This window comes from Falco rusticolus, chromosome 9 (assembly GCF_015220075.1).
Source record: "Falco rusticolus isolate bFalRus1 chromosome 9, bFalRus1.pri, whole genome shotgun sequence".
NCBI classification, from domain to species: domain Eukaryota; kingdom Metazoa; phylum Chordata; class Aves; order Falconiformes; family Falconidae; genus Falco; species Falco rusticolus.
The window spans coordinates 35,801,030-35,824,454 of NC_051195.1; the positions used below are offsets into that span (position 1 = coordinate 35,801,030).

General features: G+C 39.1%; 1 protein-coding gene across 2 annotated transcripts in view; it reads left to right on the plus strand.

Moving 5' to 3' along the window:
* Positions 1-7,406: 7,406 nt before the first annotated feature.
* ATRNL1 (attractin like 1) overlaps positions 7,407-23,425 on the plus strand; it is a 525,096-nt gene continuing 509,077 nt past the window's right edge. The window contains exon 1 of one of the 2 annotated variants that reach the window (XM_037400754.1): positions 7,407-9,951. In XM_037400754.1, coding sequence (XP_037256651.1) covers positions 9,662-9,951 — 290 coding nt within the window. In that variant the 5' untranslated portion in view covers positions 7,407-9,661. The remainder of the gene's footprint in view (positions 9,952-23,425) is intronic. The other variant, XM_037400753.1, reaches the window with a different exon arrangement.

Here is a 23,425-nt window from a genome sequence, read left to right on the forward strand (position 1 = left end):
AAAACCTCTGCTTTTTTCTTGGGTCAATGTGGAAAATAAATAAAAGGGCATATTTGGAAATCATGTGAAAAGAGTATTTGGGATGATATAAACAACAAAAAAGGCAAACAGAAATTTTGTTTCATTAAGTTAAAGCTTTAAGTTAACATCAAGTTAAAACTTTACAACTTGCCTTACATTATGATAGCTCTTCAGTCAGTAAATTATGTAGACAAAGTTTATTACAAATTATTTTTGTCAGTGTAATTGGACATTTGAATTATTTAAATGGGTGGAAAGTGGCTCAGTCCAAACTATGATTTTTCTCACTTTATTTTTTGGTAAATGACAAAACAAGCTTCCATAGTCTAGAGAAATGAGGGAAAGGGAGAAAACACGGAAGCACAAAATACAGTAAATTATACTGCTGTGTAAAACAGTGTTGTGAGGTAAAAACACTTTGCATCAAGATTTTTTCAATGAGATTTTATTAAAACTTATTATTCTCAGACTTTCTTATAGCCTGAAGCTATTTGTCTCCATGGCACAACAAAACTATTTGTAGTTAGTGGTGCAACACATACCTTTCATGATGTGGTTCTCAATCTTGATACTGATGTAAAGGTCAGAACTTTTCTCGGCAATGATGAAGCCACCATCTGTTCAATGAGATATAGCCAAAAATAATATTTTCAATCTTGTTTTGAAGGTAATTTTAATATTTAGTATGACTATGTATAACTGGCAGAAGTAAACTGTGATACATGGAATTAATCTCAGTGGGCCAGATGTATGCCTTGTCTTGTCATGGCAGAGGACAGTTAAAGTCAACACGGCTGGGAAAGGCACCTGAGAAAATGAAACTCCACCATCTCCCTTGGCTTCAGGCTTGTGAAATTGCTTTTAGAGGACTTAAAGAAGTACAGCATCAGTATGAGATGGACAATTTGGAGAGGAAAACTGGTCAAAAACAATTGACAAGCCATTGTAATGTAGTATAATCTTTGTGGAAAACAGCAGTCTTCTCACACAAAGCAGATATTGCAGTCTCAAGCAGAAGTCTGTCCCGTTTGAACCAAGTATGAATATTGCCCTGCCCCTCGTGACACATTCTGTGCTTCAGCATTTTTTATTTTATTCTGGCTTGTTTGTGCTATTTCTTCATGCTTATCATTATGTATGTGTTCTACATGTGTGTTATATGTGTGTGTTCTATATTTTATAATTTTCTTTTAGATTCTCAGATTGTTAAAGAGTTCTTGATGCAATCATGTTAATTTTTGATGTACTTCTTATCTTTCCTCTGTTAGGATAATTTGCTGTTGTGCCTTTATCTCTTGCATTCCTTTTTTTCCTTATCACTTCTCAGATACTAGCATTTCCCTGAGCTATTTGAAGTCCATTACCCTTATTTTGTTATTCGCAGTTTAAAGGAAGAATGGAAGACTTATCATTTTTATGATCTTTTTCACTTGAATTAACTTCCACTTTAAGATTCTCAACGACTTCCTCCTAAAGAATTTGAATTAAATCTAAAATAGCTACTTTCTGTGTAATTTCCTCCACTTCATGAAAGAAAAGAGAGGACCCTAGCACAGTCAAAGAGTTGAATAGAAAATCTGTGTCCTGCCTTAATGCTTTTTCAAACAGCCTCAGATAGTTGTATTCCCATCTAACCACTAGGTCCCGTCATATAGGTCTTTCCCGTTTCTGTTCCTTGGATACTTCCAATAGCTGCTATATCGAAAATCCTTCTGATCAGAATATCTTTGGGTTAAACCTGTCATTACGTGCATTTTGCTCTTTTTCTCTCCCATATTTCAACTGGTATTCAGCAAACCTTCCTGTCACTTTTTTCCTTGACCTCTGGAGAAGCAAACATGCCCTTTACAAGCCACACCACCTGACTTTCGCTACAGCTGTTCTTCTAGAATATGCTATACCCTTCCGTAACTACATTCCAGTGTTGCTGTTTACCCAGCCACACCTCTGCAATGCCAGTTACATCGCACTAGGGTATTAAGGGTAAAAGATCTAGAACTTCAGTATCAGACGGCACTTCAGATGTCTGCTGGCTCACTTGGCGTTCTCCCTTTCTCCTTGCAATCTTTCCCTTTGCCACCTCTCTCTCTTCCCTGCCTTGGCGTATTCTGAACTTATAACCTGAAAAGGGGGGAAAGGTAAAGCCTGCAGATTTTTTTTCACTGAAACCTTTTAAAACCGGTTCAAAGCCTTGCTGCTGAAGAGCAACCTGATGGGCTGCTAAGAAGGTTTTCCTCAGCAGTTAACCTTCCAGACATCCATCCTGCATGCCCCCCTTTACACTGCCTGTGCAGGCAGACATCCCCCGGGCACGGTCTGGCCCTTTATCCCCAGCTGGGGGCACAGATAAGGTCAGCATCTCTGGTCAGAGCTTCTTCAGCCTCACTCCTATCACACCTGCAGGAACACCAGTGCCCAAGCACACAAAGAGATGCCACACGTGAAGATGTTTTGCTCTTTTATGGCAATATCCATATGTCTAGGTATATGTAAAACTTATTACTTCATGGAAATGAGGTAATTCTTATTAATTCTTAATAATGATTACTGCTACCATTATTTCAGTCTGCAGATACGGAAATTCATGGCTTAAGCTAATTAAACAACTGCTTGCATGCTTGAAAAAAATTATATTTATACATGAGAATTATTTCTTCAAGCTACTGAAAATAATTTCATTGAATTAATACAATATGCCAGTTAGAGTTCTGGCATATAATGTCTGTCTTGACATTAATACTGAGGGAAAATTTAATCTATTCAGTTTTTTGACATCCGTATATCAGATAAGACAAGGATCAATGCATGCGTAGCCTCTCATTTTTGCCAATTTTATGCAAATCAAAGGGCAAAAAAGAGCATAATTTCATTCCATTATTCCATTATGCCTAGTACAATTATTGTTACATTATCCTTATTGCAAGGTATTTGATGTACTTGGTTTTCCATTTTTTGCAAGTATCGCTTTCCAAAGTTTAGTATTACAACCACTCAAGTATTAACTGAGAAAAGAAGGAAGTAATTTTTTTAAATACATAAAAGGGAATGAACAGGAAAATTCAATAGGCTTCAAAAGTAGTAACTGGAAAAGAAAATACAATTTTAGGAAAAGCAAATCATTTTATTACAGCGTTCAAACAAAATATTGAGAAATTAAGTATTAGAGAGGTTACTACTGTAGCTATTATTAGAAGTTTTTTAAAATATGAGGAAGAAATCAACATGAGATTATATTGAAATAGAATCACTAAGACTAGGCAATATCACTCCAGAGGAGCTGAACCATGATGTAAGTATAAAGACGGAAATTGTATTAATTGGAATACTGATTGTACTATTGATTTAACAGTTACCCAACATTTTCCTTTTTTTTTTTTTTTTCCCAGAGATTAAATTCGTCAGCCTGAAAATATGGACTGAGAAATTATGCATTAGTAGCCTTTGAAGAAATTGGTGTAGGACTTACAAAGCTCTGGGGTAAATTATAATGTGATGAGGAAAAAACAGCAAGCTACTAATAATTAAAGCAGTCTTCCTAAGACTTGCAAAGATAAAACAGTGGCTAAGGGAAAACTGGAACATATGATTTATTTCGATTTTCAGAATATTTTAGTAAGGCTTTTTTTCACGTAATTCAGCAAACTAGCCTTATCCAGAAAAATACAGAAACCCCTGCTAAACTCTGAAGGACAGGTGTAAATCCCAGTAAGTTATTACCATCAAATAAATTTTTCAGCATTTTGCTGAAACTTATATATACAAAGAACAAATATAGAAATAAAGGCAGCAGTGATATGAATCCCAAAGACAATTTCCTGATTTAGAAAAGAATCAGAGAAAATAACTCAAGTAAATGCTTTCTCAGCTAGAAAAAGTCTTGATAGCGGAGTCCCTTTGGGATCATTAAAGGTATTGGATAAATTCAGTATACCTACTAACGATGTGTAAGAAAGGTTGAGTTGTGAGATGGAGGTTTGCTGACAAGGAAAAAATGCCCTAGCTTAGTCATGATTAAACAGGATTGTGAAAAACTCCAGAAGGAATAGCAGTGAAAATTAAGTGCAGCAGAATGGATGCAGAAAAATACTCAGCAGAAGGGACATTTGCAGTAGAGTATGTGGTGTTTTCTAGGCAATTTGTAATATATTGCAGGATGCATCAAGGTTTCAGCATGGCACACAACTACACATCTATTCAGTAGAAAGACACCTAAAAACTTTCTGTTTAAAAAAATTTCAAAGGATCACACTAAGTTAAGATCAGTGTCAACAGATTCATTCAGTCATGGATGGAAACACTATCAGGTTGAGCTTGGCTATTTAATTTTTAGCATGTGTAGAGAAAGTATATGAAAAAAAAATATGATTTTATTTCCTGGTTCAGTAAACTGTTATTTGAAAGCACACAGGTGTTTCAAATAATGACAATGTCATTGTCAGTGCTGATAGAATTTGGTTTTGCCTGGTGTGTCGTTTTTTCTGGTCTCTTTCAACTTTAAATGGACCTGAAGCCAACCTGGAATTCATCCTGTTATTCTTGATCCAAAGTCCACAATTTTAAAAGAAGTGTGTAAAAATGTAGTTACCTTTTTTTTTGATGAAAAGTATCCGCAAAGGAACAAACATTTCAGTAGAAGTCTGACTCCATCTTTGTAGAATAGATTTTATACCTTGGCATATGCACATGCATAAAAAATATTGAACCGACCCTAATGCTTTTTCTCCAGATATTGGCTTTTGATAAAACAACATAAACATAAATTTCCCCCTCCTTTGTTTCATAGTTCTTTCTGAGTTCGGTAAGCTTCCTATGGCACTTACAGTCTTTGTTGTACAGCAGTTTGCTCACCAGTACTTACTGGAGATGACAGTAACAAGCTTGACTTACTCTTCTAGCAAAACACATGATGGGTGTCAAGAAAGGTAAGATTTTCTATCAAGATTTCATTTTAGAAGGGTGACAGTTTATTTCTTACTAAATTAAAAAAAAAAAAAAGAGTAGGAAAGGGAAGGTTTATATTTTTAATCTTATAAAATTGATGTCTCCCAAGAATTGACTTACCGGATAAGACAAGTACAAACAGAAAATTATAACACGCATTATTCTGTTAGCGCTAGAATCTGCTGAGTAAGGATAAAGTTGGTTTACCTTATGGAAGAGACTGATGGTTTTCATAATATCAGAAAGGGTTATATGGAATTGCTTAGGTGACTCAGTGAAAAAGTAGCATGGGATTTAGGAAAAAAAGCCTTATGCTGTCTTCCACCCAAAGTGTTGTGTGCATGTTTGGAAAGAAAAGGGGAAGCCTATGCTATAGTTATACTTGCAAGGGGCATTAAGAAGCCTGCACACTGCACACCATAAAGCCTGTACACTACTCTGACGTGTTAAGCTAGAACAGCTCTTGGAACTGTATGAAATCACTTGGCAGCCTTTACCTCCACCACAGCAATCCACATGCTAGTTTTACCAATATGTCATCAGGCCAACTCAGATCTATATATCGCTGCCCAGAAGCAGTGCAGAGCTTGGCCCCTTTTACTTAATGAGTCTGATAATATCTGTCCCAAGGAGAAGGGAAAGGGCAAATAAAACATTTGTTTCTCTTAATATCGTTGCAAAGAGGTCAACGACAAAGGTAATTTTTTCTCTCCCGCTTCTGTTCAGCTGGTTATATTGTTCGTCTCAACATCACTGCAAAAATATGCCTGCACTAGGTACCATAAATAGGACTAAGTATCCTTATGCAAAGATGTTGCCTGCAGCAAGGCTTGATTAATACCGGTCTGTAGGAGAGGGCCAGCAGAGCAGGGAGGGGTGGGTATGTGTATGTGTGTGTGGGGCAGGTGGTGGAGAGGACGATGGATTCCACAATATTCCTGTCCTCAAGGTCTTGCAGAAATTCTGAACAACTGATGAAGTCTGAGTTTGAGGGCTATTTCCCTTTATCCACTCCATCCTACCTCACAACAGCAACCATATAGACCTTTAAATATACTTTAAGCTGTTTTGCTGAGTGGACACAAATGCATCAGTATTTTTCTCCTTGTATACTAGTGCTTAGGTTTTGAGAGTAACAGCTAAGAAGCCTTTATACTTTTTCCTTTTTATTTTTCTTTCCTGCTAAGACAGATACATTCTTGGAAGTTTTTGTTCATATAACCTTCTACATCACTACTCTAGTCTGTAATCTCATCTGTTTTTATTCAGTAACTTCAAACTTTTGGTAAGTTACTCAAATGCTGTTAAGTTGTAAATTCTACCCAAGACATTTTAGTACACTAGTCCTTTAAAAGTGTAAATGATTTCTGTGTCAAGAACCGGAAGGATGAAAGGTGTAAAATGTTACACTTGCAGGAAAAGTGGAACTTGCAGATATGCATGTAACAATGAAAGGATTGACAGATCTGACTTCTCTCAGCCAGATCTGTTAACTTCATCTGACACACACAAAAAAATCTCATCAAATCAGCACAGAAGAGAAGCAAAATTGGCGTTTGTACATCATTCATTTCCTAGGGTTAGGAAATATCTTCTGCATTGATGTGACATACAGCAGCCAAAAGGTTTGCATTCCTTCATTTTCATGGCATGTTACTTTTTAGCCAGGCAATAGCTGTCCAATGCTTATTCCTTGTTCCTCTGAATCCAGAAACCTTTATAGTTGTCTTTAGGTTTTTAGTAATGATTGTTTATGCAGCAAAAGTACTGTCATACTATTTTCTGCACCTTTTATAACCACCCTAGTCCTTTTCTGATGGCTTATTTGTGGTTTTTCTCCAGCTTCACAGAATCACCTAAAATGCTGATTAGTCTTGCCCAATGTATATTTGTATTTATTTGTATTTATCTTTTTTTTTTTTTTTTTGGGGGTGGGGTGGGGGGAGTGGGAGTGGGAGTGGGGGGCAGGAGGGTGTTCACTACTGAAGAATAAAGTTGACATTTAATCCACAAATGCACATTGATCATTGTGCTTTTGGGGGTAGATATCTTGTCTGATTTTGTTGAGATCTTAGCTTTGCTGCAAATGCTAATTTCAAAAATTTGTCTGATTTGTGTAGATCTGAAGTAAAATCTTTTTTCAGTCTGAGAAAAAGGCAGTGCTGGCTTTGGAACTTTTTTGGTGGATATAAAGGAATTGAGAAAGCGGAGGAGGAATGTATCTCTGTGCCATGGTAAGCAAAAATATTGCTTAAAGCATTTCTAGATTAAAGAGCAATCGTGAACTGACTTTGTGTCTTGGACTATAATCTCCTATTAACTGCATTTCTGGTGTCATAATGTTATTTAACAGAGGACAGTTGTTCAGCAGCCTTAATCACATGTAATATTGTACAATTAGCAGACTGTTCAACAAAGGCTTCAGCCTCAGCTTTTTTTCATGAAATATAAAGCAGCAACACAATTTCCATTTCCTCTCTTTGCATGAACTCACCAACTCGTTACAAAACACATACAAAGAGATACCTAATAGCTAAGAAGTATGTCTGATCCAGAACAATGAGATGATCTATCTCAGCTCTGTTAGGAAGACAATGTACAGGCTCCTGGACTGAGAGCAGCTTGCGGGCCTCCTGACACCCTCTGCAATGAAAATGGACAAATCACCTCTGTTTTCCCCACACACTTTCAGGTATTCCCTCTGTCAAGAAGGTAAATTCCTTAAGGCACAGACCGGTTTGCTATGCTGTTTGCACTGTACTTAGTTCTGAACGCTGGATGCAGTTGGACTCTTATTTCACACAAAGTACAAATAGATACTGCTGGATGTTACCGTGCTCCTTGCTATAGCATTGATGCACTTCGAGTTTTTTGGAAGTTCAGGTGAGGGTTTAATAGTCTGCCAGGGAAAACAGGTTAAACCAACCCCAAACAACTCCCATGCAGTCCAAGAACTGCAGAACCTGGAGAAGGGTTCATTGGGAACCGATTTCAGACTCTAACATGGGTCGCTTTGGACCTGTCCGTTTTGAGATGGTGCCAGGAGATGACATTAAATACCTTTTCTTTATCTTGGAACAGAGTCATCATGTCATAAATTGTCAATGCCACTGTTACGAGAAGGTTTCAGAGGGTTTGATTGCTGTTATTTTCTTCGTTGCTTGACAGCAAGGCTCATTGTTTTTTCCTTGTAGAAAAAATGTAAGACGAAAACGGGTTGTAGCAAAGTTGACAAAGGCAGCGTACGGCACGCTTTGCAGAGAAGAAAAAGGACATTTTAGGCAACTTTATTACCACAATTACTTCGGTGCCGCTGTATTTACAAATCCTGGAACTTCTGTTGCCACGCGGGCCCTAAGTGGAAGGCAGCGCCTGGATGTGACCCGTGACACGAGCGCCGGGGAGGTGAAGGGTTCCGCGGCGGCTGCGACGTCTGTTCCAGCGGCAGCCGGGACGAGTCCGAAGACAGACCCGGGGCAGACAGCGGCGGGCGGGGAGGCACCGGAGCGGCATCTGCCCGCTCAGCGGGGCCGGGGGGCAGCCGAACGGCGCCGGAGCCCGCCCCCCTTCCCCCTCCCCCGCTAACGGCGCCCCGGGGCCGTCCCGGTCTGCCCCCGCCCGCCGACCCCCGTCTCCCCCCCCGCGGGGCCGTAGGGCCTCCGAGGTCTGGGCGGCGGCAGCCTGGCCGGCTTTGTGCGGCGGGCGGCCTGCGTGCCCGCGGCGGGGGGCGCCGGGCCGGCGCCGCTTCAGCGCCCTCCGCCTTGTCTTTACGTGCAGCGCGGGGGCGGCGGTGCCCGCTGAAGCACCGGGCGCGGGCGGCCGTCGCTGGGCGCGGGGGAAGGCGCGGGAGAGGCTGGCGGGGCGCGGGAGCTGCCGGCGCGCCGGTCCCCCCCGCCGCGGAGGGACGGACGGAGGGACGGATCCAAACGGGCCGAGGGGCGGGGGGCGTCAGAGCGAGCGGGCGGCTCCGAGAGGCGATGACAATTAGTCTTTAAAAATGGCTGCTTGCAAGCTGTCAGCTGGGACCCGGAGGGACTGTTAACCCTCCTCTCGCCTCTCTTTCCTGCAGGGCTAATCGCGGAGAGAGGATAAGAGCTCCTCAGCCCTTTCCTGGCCGCCGAGTCCCCCCTCTCCTCCCCCCCCCGCCGGTGCGGGGTGCCGTAACGGCTCCGGAGCCCGGCCGCCCTCACCTCCCATCGGACCGAGTGGCGAGAGGACGGCGCGGCCCCCGCCTCCCCGCGCCTCTGGCGGCCGCCTGCTGCGCCGCGGGCCGCGGGACTACAAAGGAGAAGGGGGAGCCGGGGGGCTGCGTGAGCGAGGGTGGTGGGCGGGCGTGTGTGTGTGTGCACGCCGGTGGGGGGCATATCTGGCGAGGAGAAAACACAAGGTCAAGAGGCAGTTCTCCTCCTCCATGGAAGAAGATCGGAGCGATGAGCCCTGAGGAGGACGACGAAGAGAAGGGGCGGATGGCTGAGGGCTGCCGGGCTTCCCCTCGGGAGTGACGGGGTGCGGAGGGCTGAAGGGGCCGCAGGAGGCAGCGCTGGGGTCGGGAGGGAGGGAGGGAGGAAAGGGAAGGCGAGGAGGAAGCGGGGGGTTTGAATCTCCCTGGCTGGATTCTCTCTCCCCGGGGGAAGCTGCCCCTGCCCGGGGTGCGCGGGAGGCGCTGCCATCGCTGCCCGCCGCCGGCCGCGCCTCGGCCATGGCCCCCGCGGGCAAGATGGACCTGGGCAGCGCCGGAGCTGCCCCCGCGCCTCTGGGCGCCGGGAGACCCTTCCCCTCCTCCTGCTGCTGCTGCTTCGCCTCCCTCCTGGATGTGAACAGCTGGCTGCTTTTCTACGGCTTCTTGTACCTGGCCCTCTACGCCCAGGTGTCCCAGTCCAAGTCCTGCGACAAAATCTCCTGCTTCTCGGGTCATTGTGTCAACTCTACCTGTGTCTGCGACCAGGGCTGGGTGGGAGACCAGTGCCAACACTGCCAGGGCAGATTCAAGTAAGTCTCTGCTTTATTGCAATTCCCTTTTCCTCCTTCCTACACCCTTTCCTTGTCGTTTTCACTTGCTTGGTTTTTTTTGGTTGGTTTTTTTTTGTTTGTTTGCTTTTGGGGTCTTGTGTTTGTTTGTATTTTTGGGTTGGTCGTTGTGGTTTTTTTGGCTTGTGTTTGCTGTGATTTTGTTCATGTGCGGTAGAAGTATGTGGCAGAGTTAAGGATGCAATAGGTTCCCTTCCTTTAAGAACACAGGATGCAGTCCTCCGAAGGAAAATTGTACCCGCTTGAAAATAGGCTGTTCCATTTGCTGGGGACAGAGAGACGAGGATAAACCGGCCTGAAGCTGTGTAGCTGCTGTCCCTTCCGGAATTGTCATGGAAATGACATGTGCACTTGATGGGGCTGCCCAGGGAGCAAAAATGACCAGTGGATTTGAATGACTTTTTTCTTCTGGAGAGTGAAAGCCTTTTGCTCGTTCTAGTCTTCCTCTTTTTCAAAGTGCTTTAGCTAAGTGGGTATTAGTCAGGCACATTCAGGATAAGGTAAAGTGTAACTCAGTGAAATAGACATCACTCGGTGTACAGGTTTGCAGGAGAGGAGACACTGCGAAGTGTCAAACTGTAACATATTTTTGCAAAGGAGTGAGTGGTCAGCAAAACTAGAACTACCTTCTCATTTTTAAAAGTGGATGTGATGCCGAGTCATTGATCAGTATGAAGGAAGCGCACCCTGACAATTGCTTTTCTATATGTACTGGAAAAGAAGACTTAATTTATAGGGCTGTCACTTTCCCCCCGCCCCCTTTGGTATCAGTATAAAGTCTGACTGTGAAGAGTTCTATTTGCTGTTATTTTGCTATATAACCTTGGACAGGACATCTCATTTCATTCCCTTGTAAAACACCCCTTAAAAGCAGAAACTCTATTACGTATATTGACATATATAGCTGGAAAATGTTCTAGTACCTAGCTAATAGCAATGCACTGGTGAGGCTGTGTCTTAGGGAATTCAAATTCTGTCTTTGGAAAAGTACTTTTAACAGGTTAAAAGTATCAATTACTGTCTTACCTTAAATTGTGTTTAAGTTTTGTTTTCTCTTTGGAGCAATAAAATTTAAGCCATATAATTTATACCTTTTTTTTTAAACATTTAATTCAAGGTCACTCATTCCTAAATAAACAAAAAGTAAATCCAGTAACTTGTTAGCTTGGGACATTAAGGAGTAGTGGGGTCAGACATGTTGGCTGAAGTAGTGTATATGCTGTAGAAAAAGAAAGAATGATTGATCATATTTGGTGGATTCTATCAGTTTGATTATAACTTGAGTTATAAAGGTAATATCAGGCAAATATTATACATCTTTCCTGCATGTGAACTTGTTAATACAATTTTAAGTTGGTCATTTGTTGCCTGTATGTATTGAGCACTCGGGGTTTGTCCTGCTCTGTGGAACAATGGGCTAATTGCGTAGGGATGGAGAGTGAGGAGAGGAGGCCCAGGTGAATCTGTGTGTGAGGATCTGCAGGAGACAGGCTTGCAGAGCTGCTATTTCCTTCCTTTAAAGGGATTACTTGTATCCTTCTTTGTCTCGATGCCACTCACAACAGACCCTAACAGTGCAAGGATGGAAGCACATTTTAATTTCTTAAATTTCAAAGCTTGTGGTGAACCAGTATATTCTCTGAATGGTTACTGAAGCCTTTATCCAGTCCTTACAGGTGTTTGCTTGATCATTTGTTAAAGCATTTAGGTCTTTTCACTGGTTGTATTTGTCGAGTGAGAAGGCACAGTGGGTTAGGTTCTCACTTCTGGTAGAAAGTTAATAATCCATCCCCACCTAGAGGAAGTTCTGCCTGAATGTTGGAAGGGCTCCTCTTCTGAGCTAAGCTGACACAGTGGTTAATTGATGTGCTATTAGGAGCTTTGGTGAAATCGGAATAGATTTCTCATTAACTCCTTTATATTCTTTCATACTTAGCTTTAGAAATGACAGTGACACGTTGTGATTTTCGTTATGGAAGTAAGTTGTTTCTGTTATATTGGAGGCCTGTTTTTTACTGAGGATGCTTTCACAGTGATATCTTTGATAGCTCATGTGGAATCTTTATTCTTAGAAGTAAAATGTGCTCTGCAATGAAAACAAGCATTCTGCAATTTAAAGCTTTTTCAAGTCCTGTGAGCTGGGGATGGCATGAAATATGTTAACGTGTCTTACAACACAAGCAGCAATTCGGAGTGGTTGTATTTTGCATCCTGAAAATTCAGATGGGGGCTGAAGGGGGTGGTGAATCGAGTATTTCCAGCTGAAGAGTTGGAAAAAGGATGCTAGCCTGCCTTATGGCCAAGTGATTGAGGAACTTTCTGACTTCTGTGGCAATTAACAGTTTGACTTATTATTGTGGACCATTTGCACTTTGTTTCTGTGTCTGTGAAGTGTGAGTGTCTGCTTTATACGTAAGTAGCCATGGCTGGACTTTTGCAGCAGTGGTGCTTTCCTTTGACAAGTCATGTTGGGTGTGTATCACTTCTGCAGCAGTTGGCTCTATCATTAAGAAATGTTTATGAAGAATGTTTCAGAATGAGGACAATTGAGAAGTGTGTTTGGCTATTAAAACTGCGTTAACAAGTAATTTATGGGTTGTAGACACGATCTATACAAAAGCTAATAGAGCCTTGTTTATTATTCTAAATGTTTACAGTGTTTCAAAGTTTCAGCAGTTTGAAGTGCCTGGGTGGGTCTGTTTAGGCAAGATCAACACTGAACTTTTAATGACCTAAAGTGGACACCAGTGAAACCCGTTTTCTGTCAGTAGATTATTTGATTAGTTGAGGGAAATAGTTTGGGGTTTGTGTGTTGTGTGTGTGTGTGTTTGTGGCTTTTTGGTTTTGGTTTTTTTTTTTTTTTGTGTTGTTAAGGGTAGGCTTAAAATGCTTGAAAATAAAAAGGTCTTTATTTTTCTTCATACAAGTGAAGTATGGTTATTTTTGCTGTTCTGGGAATGAGTGACTCACATTAGCAAGCATCAGAAACATTATCATAAGAGAAATACTCTGCCTAGGGGTAACTTGGGACCATTAAGTCTTTGGTGAGAGATGTGTAGTAATTCTGGCTTTGTTTCTTTTCTAGACTGAGAAATAACAACATAGAAGGGATAAGTCAAGAATAATTGATCAATCTTAGTAAGCAGGTATCAAAAGTAATTGACAGTACTATGGTAACCTTGCCTTTTCCCTGTAGAAGTACTGACTGAGTAGATGCAAATGCTGCTCTGGACTGGATGAAAGGGTGGGTGGGTGGGGGAAAAATGGGCAAAAAGATTCTCTAGAACTATTTTATTACTCTTAATTATCAACTTCTGTGTTTACTCCTTGTATTGTGAAGCATGTGGTAATTCATTATATAAATGGAAGTGTTGCTGTTCTTACTGCATTACATTCACATCTGTGTCAGTCACTTTTCAGAATGATCTAGGCCTCAGTGAATTATTTTACTTTTTTTTAGGATGGATATCTGAATACAATTCTGACTTATTTCCTTCTCTCAAATATTTTTATTTCTTCTTCCCTCCTGCTCTGACAGAAGGCAAAAAAAATAGTTTTTTGCCATAAATAATAAAAAAGGAAAATTTAGTTATAAAAAGAGAGAGGAAAGGAATCCTGTCTGCCTGCCTATGGAAGACAGGGGAAAGATAAGAAAGCCAAAGGGTGAGCAGGTTCTACTTTTATAACGGGGAGCTTCAAACAACATGGTGCCCAAGATGTAAACAAAACCACAAGCATAAAAGCACAGTGTCTGCTTTTATTATGATAAATTGATTTATTAACAAAATGAAACTTTTAATGCTACATCTGTCACACTTTCTTCCCCTGTCCTACACCTTTGAATTTGTTGGTCAGTTACAGTTTTCATGATACAGGTTTGGGCAGAAGGGAGAGGGAAATCCTGCCCCGATGAGTTGTGTTATGATGCTCCAGGGAATTCAGAGAGACAAACGTTATGAATGGCCCAACTGCATGAAAAGCTGCAGTCACAGCTTCTACATATTTAGATGTCAAAGTCAATCAATCTTGAGATGCAGCACTATGGGAAAAGGGTTTTCATTAGTTTTCCTACTCCCAGAAAGACTTCTTGGAAGAAAAAAAAAGAGTTTTCCTCTAGGCGGCACAAAAAGTTGCCCCTTTCTCTAGCGCTGGTTTGTACGCTGGTGTGTAGAAGAACATTAGAGAAAAAATTAGGATGAAACTGCTCTTCCTCTCAAGTTTTTGAGTACCTAAATCACTGGAAATATCATCTTCTAAAATGCTGTCTTTGAAGTAGATTGTGTCTCCAGATGGTTATTGTTGTTTATGTGGTAACTTGTGAGTCCCAACTGGCATATGTAACAAAGGAGGCTGTACAGGACAGGTGAGCACCTCGGAGTACCTCCGCTTCAGTTAATCTGCTTTGCCTAGTCCTAGATATCTGGTTGTTATGGAGAGATTAAGAGCAAATGGATCTGTTTTATTATTAAACCTTATCTCCAGATGTTCTTATTGCACTGCTAAATTACCTCCTGCATGTTCTCCTTAATTTCTAGAGCTGCTATAAAAGGTTCTGCATTCTTCAAGGACAAAACAATTTCTGAGCACGAGAGCCTTCACAAATGAAATGTTAAAAGGGTATCAAATTTTATTATTTCAGACAGCATCCTTATTTCTGTCTAAAACTCTCACTTGTGCTGACTCACAAAAGTGTCCTGAAATTGCAGATTGTAAATGAACAATAATATTGTATAAAAAGTGATCTTTAGAAAGAAGTTCTAGCTGCAGCCACTTGAAATTCATGCTGCTGTGAAAAGCTGTGACTTTATCCTTCATGCTCCTCTGATTACATCTTTCTGCTTCTTATGTAAGCATTAATATTCCTTCAGAGAGTTCAAAAGTATCAACAGGAACGTGTCTCCCCACCTTCCAGCCAACTTCTTTTTTTAAGCCAGCTCAGTTTCCTCATGTTACTTCACTCACTTTAAGTTTCTTGCTGACCCAAAGGAAGTAGCAGGAATGAGCAGGTGTGGATGGGAAAAAAGTCCCTTTTAGAAGTGGTATAGACTTGATTTGTCTTAATTTTAATGTGAAACAAATCACCATTAAACTGGTGCAACTTATACAGGGTGAAATCCCAAGTCAGTCGTTCAGTTACAAAATTGCCTTTGTCATCAGCATAGCCTGTATCTGATTGAAGACATGTGCCTAAGTATTCTTATTGACATCAGTGGAATTGTGTGTGAGATTTTACCCTGCAAATTGCCTTTTTATAACTCAACATGTGAATGTTAATATAATTAAACTAGTAGAAACATCAGTGATTATGATTTTATCCTTATAAAATGGGATCTTTATTTAAATTTAATTTTAGTGGTGATTCTTTGAAAAATATTTCTTCCAATGTGACTTACTCTCTCTGTGCTAACATTTTAAAATACAGTGATAGCTGATATGATAAAGAGGTTTTGAATTTGTAAGGACTTTAATTTTTTATCAAAATCTTGTTTTGAAATGTAGAAGCCTGAGCCATGTGACCATACCAATCTCATCCTACAAGCTAAACAATCTGCAGTGAGAAGTGGTTTTTGTGAAAGTAAAGCTATCTTTTTAAAACTTAAAAAAATTATTTTTATTAGAGTGTATTTTTGTTGTTTTTTAATACATCCTATACAGAATGATTTAAGTTGGAAAAGACCCATAAGATCAGAGTCCAGCTGTTAACCTAATACTACCAGGTCCACCACTAAAACATTTGAATGTTTTTTCCATATTTTTTTTTTTAGTATATAGACAAGACCGAATGTTCTTAGAGCTTGCCTTATGCAGGCTGTAAGGTAATGGAATTAATTTCTGAGTTGAACATGTGTTTTAGAAAAGCATCTGCACATATCTGAAGACACTTCCACTGGCTGAAAGCTCATTACAGACTTTCAGAGTTCTTGCATTGCTTAGTTATCAGCACCATTTGCTATAACCAGCAAAATCAAATGCATAATCCCCCATCCAGAAAAATCTACCTTACCTCATTTTTTGTCTCTTTAAAATTCCCTGTTTTCTCATGGTTTGAGATTGGCCTTCACTGCAGAGCCTTCAGTACGTCAGGTCTGTGTTCCCTGTGTAGGTGAAAAAAGGGTCACGTTTGCTTCACTTAGAATGGAGTAAGAGTGTTCCTTGTCTCAATATAGAATCATTGAGGTTGTAAAAGACCTTTAAGATCGTCAAGTCCAGCCATTAACCTAAGCACTACCAAGTCACCACTAAACCATATCTCTAAGCACAAAACAATTTTTTCCATACTTGATTGCTGACTTGGATTTTAGCCTTCCTTATTTTTCCTCATTCCTGAACTATGAATGTCAGAACTAGATGCTTGTTCTTTTGGTAATGGTGGTACTGGTGAAATGTAGAAGCAGAGTAACCGCTCCTCTGCTGCTCGGTGTCCTGCTGTGTGCAGCTGCAGAGAACGCTTCTAAGCTTAGCACTGTGCTGGCAACTCCGTTCATTATTTTCTGCCTCACAAGTCTTCTCAGAGTTGTTGCATCCTCAGTATCGAGTGATTGATTATGTGGCCCTGCTTTTCTCGAACTAGTCTGTGTACTGAACACAGCCTCCCCTATGTGGATGGCATTTCATTGTGGGGCTACAGGCATGTATGTGTTTGGGATGGAACTACGATCTCTTTAAAAGACCACTCTTCCTCGCCCCCAAGCAATAGATAATTAACAATGTACAGAGTCCCTTTCTGTGTGGAACTCTGAGACCATCTATAGGACTGAATCCAAATGCAACTTAAGCAAAATTCTGGAGTCTAGTTTGTTTGTGGAGTAAGCAGTTAGTTACTTAAGCAAATAAGTATGGGAACAGATGGCTGATGACCCTGTCAGGTCTTAAGACAGCACCAAAAGCTGGTTGCCATTGCTATTGGTGTCTAAAAAATTCAGTGTGTCTAAAAAGGATACATAAATGTCTATACTGGTTAAGCATTTAGTATTTATTATGTTTTAAATTTATTTTGGCACATAAGTAGTCTTACACTGTGCACCTCTTACTTCCTTTAATGAAAAAGGAGGCATGGTGATCATATTTTGGAAGGCATTACTGTAGCTCTTGTCACCTTTTAAAAATGAGTAAGAGTAGTTTTTAAGAGATCAGTCTGTCACACGGCACTAGAAATTGATTTAATTGTACCAAAATGTAGGGAGAAAAGGTAGGAGGTAATGTGAGATGCTGCAGGAATGTCATTGGGATATTCTTACACATACTAACTGAAGTGCTGGTGGGAAAAAAAAAAAGCCCACAAAACAAACTTCCTTTAAAACACTACTTCATAGACAACAAAAAAATACATTGGAAAATGCATGCAGTACTGAAGAATATCTGTCACTGTCCATGGAATTTATTACTAGCTGTATAGTCCAGTCTTGGAAAATATGCTACAAAGATCATGTAAGGAGGAATAAATTATGATGACACCTGAAAACATGAGTACTTCAATGAACTGCAACACTTAAAAGTAATAAAGGAGCTATAGGCAAAACTAAGTAGCCTATAAGCAAAGTGTATGTTTTCTTGTGAGGTGGATGAGCAGTGGGAATTTTCAAACTAGTATTACAGGTTACCCTATGCGTTTTTAAAGGCGTGTAATGAGTGGACCTAAGAGTCGCAATGATTTCAGAGCTCCGTGTGGAGTAAAACCCTAATGAGAAATGATGGATCTGAGCTCAACGCTGTCTGTTATTTCATGTTTATTCACAAGGTGCAAAAACTGCATTTGGGTTTGATGTCTCCTGCACACAGAAAAACCTTAAGCTTTTAGACCTCTGAGAAATAATGCAGCCACCAGGTCTATTGACTATTCTATATACCTATATATATATAAAAATATATATATTTTATAGGGTAAAGTAATTCATAAAGTGCCTGTTAATGCAACAGTTTTTTGCAAAAAAACAAATTCACTGTAAAATCTCTCCCCAAATTTAAAAGAAATCGATTCCAGGATCTGTTTGAATTGGTATTTTATATTTCTTTCTTAAGGATGGAAATATGCTACTACCATCATATGATGGCAAAATATCTAGTTTGTTCATGCTAATGATGTTTAGAAAGAAGCTAGCCACAGAATATTTCCAAGTTTTAAGCAGCACGTGTCTGAGAACTGTGATTTAGGGAGGAAATTTTGAAGCCAGGATCTAAGACTACCTGGCAATGGAACAACTACTGAAGTACTTAAAGACCAAGTGCACATAAAATGACAGTGTCTATGTTTACTTGTGAATTCCTTCCATAATTTATGTGCTCCAGTGTCTCATCTGTAAGAAGAAAATAACGCCTCCTGTAAGGTTTAAGACTTGAGGTGACCCATCAATGTAATGACGAGGAACAGCTAGTAAACTAGTTACCATTTTAGAGAACGCATTTCTTGCTAGAATATGATAAATACTATGGCATGAAGTAATGTTGTTCAAACTGTGCTGTATATCTCAAATAAGTAAAATTGCTTCCTTGTTAGGTCAGATGGACCTAAAACTTGCAAGCAGTCTGTATTATTGCAGAATATTTGCAGAATAACTTGTTCTTTTATTCAAGGGAATCCTTGGAAAAAAAATTGTACTTTGACTGTCACATAAGATTTTTATTTTGGAAGGTAAAGACCCCCAAAGACCCAACCCCCAACCTTGAATTAAATGTTACAAACAAAATATTGTCATATGCCATAGTACTAAACAGATACTTTGAAGAGTTACTGCTCTACTTGTATGAGTACAATGTTTTGTATTAGTTACTGCATTCCTATAGCCGTCTTGAAGAACCATGCATTCCTAATTTTCAGAATGATTGCGTTATGTTATTACAGAATTGTGGGTCTGATTACAGTCTTTAAATGTAGATTTTTATTATGGACATGCATTTTTATTTTATGTATTAGTTGTATGTTTGTTCCCATGGTTTTTTAATTTTCAGCTTGTTCTTTGTTGTCTTGGAGGCTAATAACTTGCCTTCAATGAAAAAAGTGGATCATGTTGAGTATGTTAGGTAACTATTGGGATGTAGGAGCTGGGACTGAAGAACAATCAGAAGTATCACAAAAGGGTCAGATTTCAACTATGTACATTACCACTTGCAGCAGTAAAGTGTGAGCAGCAATGGTTTTGGTCAAAATCCTGGGAGGAGAGCTGGGGTTAACAGTGTCCTTAAATACTCTGGTGAGCTTTGTAGAAACTTTCTATTCAAGGTGTAAGTAAACCATGAGGCACTGTGAATCAAGAAGACAAATGGGCTTCGTTGATTGCAGCCCCCAGTCCAAGGACAGAGATAAATTAACCAGAAAAATATCTTGCTAGTCATGCTGCATTTTAAATTACTTTCCTTTTCATAATGGATAGTAGTGATGAATAAAATATGGTAAGCTTAATTTTCTTGATAATGCATCTCAGCTTTCAAAATTCAAGAAATCTTTGGTGTAATCTGACTTGTATAAAGGAACACTTGACAGTTCCAGCTTATTAGTAGAACTGAAGTACTGATTAATCCAACTGTAGTATAATTTGCACCTTTAATTGTTCTCTTTTTTTAATCTATAGATTAGTAGGGTGTGTATGTAAAAATATGTATTCCTCATAAAGAAAATGCAGAATGATAAACCAAAACAAACACAGAATTGCTCACATTCATGTTTGTGTGTGCAAGCTCAGTTGATGAATGTACTTTGGAGGTTACTTGATAATCAAATGTATATGGGATATATGCAGGATGCTCCAAAGCAGTTATGGGGAAGGGGGAAATAACCTGTGTGTTTCATAGGAAATATCATAGAGCTGCTGTAATTAAGCTGTGTACTTCTGTAGTCCTTTTGTATCAGCAGATCTGTTTTGTTTGCTTCTTAAGTCAACTGAGGCTTTTCTAAAAAGTAACTTAAAGCATTGAACAGGAGCTAGAAGGTGGTCTTGAGAAATGACAAATACTTGATCAATAGCTGCTTTGGGAAAAATACAACTTGCACTTGTGTGCACAGCTGTAATATGTTAAGACAACTGTTAGAAAAGATTTTTGCAGATGTTTTCTAAAACCTAATGGTGATATAAATATTAACTCCAGAACATTTGTATTTAAATCTTTGGGTTTTTTTTTTTTTCCTGGGTGTTTTTTAATAGCATGTAACTTTGTGGGAATAATCTGTAAGCATCTATTTTAAAAATCAAATTGACACAATTTTTTTAGAGCTTTTAATTTCCAAAATCCCTATACTGGGTTCTATATTCAAGGAAGTACTTACCTCTACACATCTGTATCATACTTTTTATCTGGCTTAGTTAAGCACGAAGTAGGAGTGTTGTGATGATGCTTTAGACTGACTGTTCCAAACACATACTGTGTGTCATTCAGTGAGTATATGGGGGGCATACCTGTTAATGCAGGTATAAATGTTGATATAGGTTAGAGGTTGATGAATACTTAGAGAATTGATCTTGGAAGCTGTCCTGCATTCAAATAAGGCAGGGAGTCAAAGTTGGACTGAGTCTGTAGTTGGTCTATCTTTTTTTTTTTTTTTAAAGCAGCCAGGGGGGATATTGTAACTTACGTTGTTTATGTTGTAACTTTCTAATCTCCAAGCTTCCTTGTTGGCTTTATGTAATTCTCTGGGTATGGAGGTAATTATTATGCTGCAAGTCTGGAAGAATGACGAAGCTAACATGCTAATTTTAGTTGACCGCACCAGATCTTTAGTAGAAGAAATATTCTTTGTTGTCCTCATGGTTATGCAATTGGAGGCTTAGACTTCAGCGTACCATATCGCTTATTCTGGTGCTACTTGAAAGCATACTTTTTTTGAATAAAGCAACACTATTTGATAAAGGAAATTCTCAGGTATCTTATGTTTAAAAATTTACAAATCTTCAAGAAGCAGCAACTTTTGTGTTCTTCCTTCCTTTGTCATGTTTTTGAGTCTTTCTCTCTTTCAATTTCTCAGTTTTTATTTTTTTCTGTTTAGGTTGCTTTGTTTTGCTTTTAACAGACCAGAAGTATTTAGGAGGCTTTCTGAGATGATGTCAACCTATAATCTAACAAGTTCTGCAAGCTCATCTTCAGTATATCATGTATTGATGAAGTATATGTGTTCTGATTATATAGTTTAAACGATAGGATGACTTTATTTTGTGGTTGTTTGTTTTTAAGGACAGCTGATCATCCTTGTTGAATTATCTGTTCTTTGCTTATTACATTCTTCTTGGTAGCATATACTTGCCTTATAGTTAAGATGATGTTGTAGTCTAAAAGATCTTGTCATTGCTTCCAAAGAAAAGTGGAAAATGCTCTTAAAAAATCTGGATGGAAATGTCTGGGAACCTGCAAACCACGGCTTTGAAGGAAATTATGGAACTGAGGTTAGGCTTGTGTGTAAGAATATTGCTGTGCAGAAGAAGTTGCATATTCTAGTCAATACATACTAGCATTACATGTTTCTATTTGTGCATGTGCTCATCACCATAGGCTAGTAATATTGTTCAAGGCATCTCTGTACTAGAGTTCAGTGGTAACCTCGGTTACAGGCTGCACAAATCTGGCCTGCTTGTTGCTGTGAATCTTAAGGGTGGATTTTTTTTATAACAGGTATGAGAGTTTTGGAGGATATTATCTGTGCTTAGTAGTATCAGAAGGATTTTTAGTTTGTTTCTCCTGCCCAATACTGACTCTTCCTTAGTCCAGATTCACTTCTGCAGTCCTTGAGGGTTTTGTGTGCCTGTATGCTTTGTGACTCCTAAGTTATTAGCTCAGACAGCAAAGGAAAAATTGCATAGCCATGTGGATACGTGTGATGTCTGCATATCAGAAATACTGTATGTCTGCTCATCTAATTAATCATGTTGAAGTTTCAGGAGGGGGAAATAGACTTCTTCAGAAGTAACTTTCAGAAGCTATGTGGATAACGAATGCAGTTCATAGGTTCCATGTACTTGCAGAAGTATTTCCTTGACGTGGGACTTGAAAGAAACTCTCTAAGGAGGCCACTCCATGCAAAGTAAGGTGTGTTGTAGAAACAGGTGAAACCTGAGCATGTTCACAAAAGAGGATTTAGGGCTTGTAATTGATTCAGGATAGGAACTTTTTTATATTTTTTTGAGACAGGTAAACTTTTATGATGGTATATGCCATCAGAAAGCATTCATGGACTTAGTGGCAGTTGTAGGATAAAAATTTAATATAAATATTAATTTAATAAATCATGTCAATTGCTATTTAATAAAAATATTAAGAAATAAAATTATATTAATGTATTTGATTTCTGTTCAATTAGTGTTTATTTTATAACAAGGAGTAAGACTGTTCATAACTTTGCACTTGCAATTGGACTGCAGGCCTGACTCAGTTGTTACAGTCTTAAGATGTAATTAGTCTCTTTAATTTGAAGGTAAAGTTCAGGAAACTCGTATAATGGAATGGAGAATCAGACTGTTAAAATTACGTGTATATGAGAATAGTGCATCTTTCATGTATAGGTGGTAAAATGTTTGCTATCCTGCATTTTTTAAAAAAATATGTGTATGTATGTACTTATGCATCACCTTGTAATCTTGTAACATCTTGAGTTACTTTGCCTATTGTATTTGTCTTAATTTTTAAAAACTAGAGCAAAATGAAGGAAAACAAAATTTCCCAATAAAAGAATGTAAGGATAATTATAGAAAAGAACGACACTGACAATCAGTGTTTGTGATACTTCATGCCATATGCTTTTGAAGTTTGTATGGCTGGATACAATGAGTCCTTTTTAGATGGATTTTTAAATGATACAAATAAGTTGGTGAAATAATCTTTTCACCTAATTAACTTTATGGGACTGCATTTATCTTCCTCGTACTTTTAGAATCAAGGTGTTAAGTTTTCTTCCAATGCTGTGAATGTCTTTATTATATGAACAGTTCTCATAGGTGTGATTGAATTACATTCCCGTTGCATTCAGAAGGAAAAATAATTATGAACTGTCTGCTTTTAGTTAGAATTGTGGTTCCAAATATTTTCTTTGAGTTAGAGATGTCCAAGGGAACACTCTCCTTAAGCATGTTTTATGCATGTAAAGAAAGAGTAATGCTAGCTTTTGCTTAAGCAAATTTTCTATCCTCTCTTAAAATATTTTTAATTTGTCCTTGTCTGAAGCTTCTTTAGAAAAATATATCATGAAATCTCCGGGAGCTTTACTGTGTTTGGATGCAGAAGAGAAATTAGAATCCTACCATGGAACAGAATGGGCACTTGGAAAACAAAACAGTAACTGGACTATGGGGTGTGACTGTTCTTTGGGAGTAGCTGGGTTTTGAATTTATGTTAAAGAGCACAGAAGGAAAAGCATTCAGGATGTTTGAATTGGGGTTGATGTGCTGAAGGGTAGGAGAAAAAAAATCTTAATATATGTGGGTTTTTTTGTATAACTGGTATGAAGTAAGAATACTTG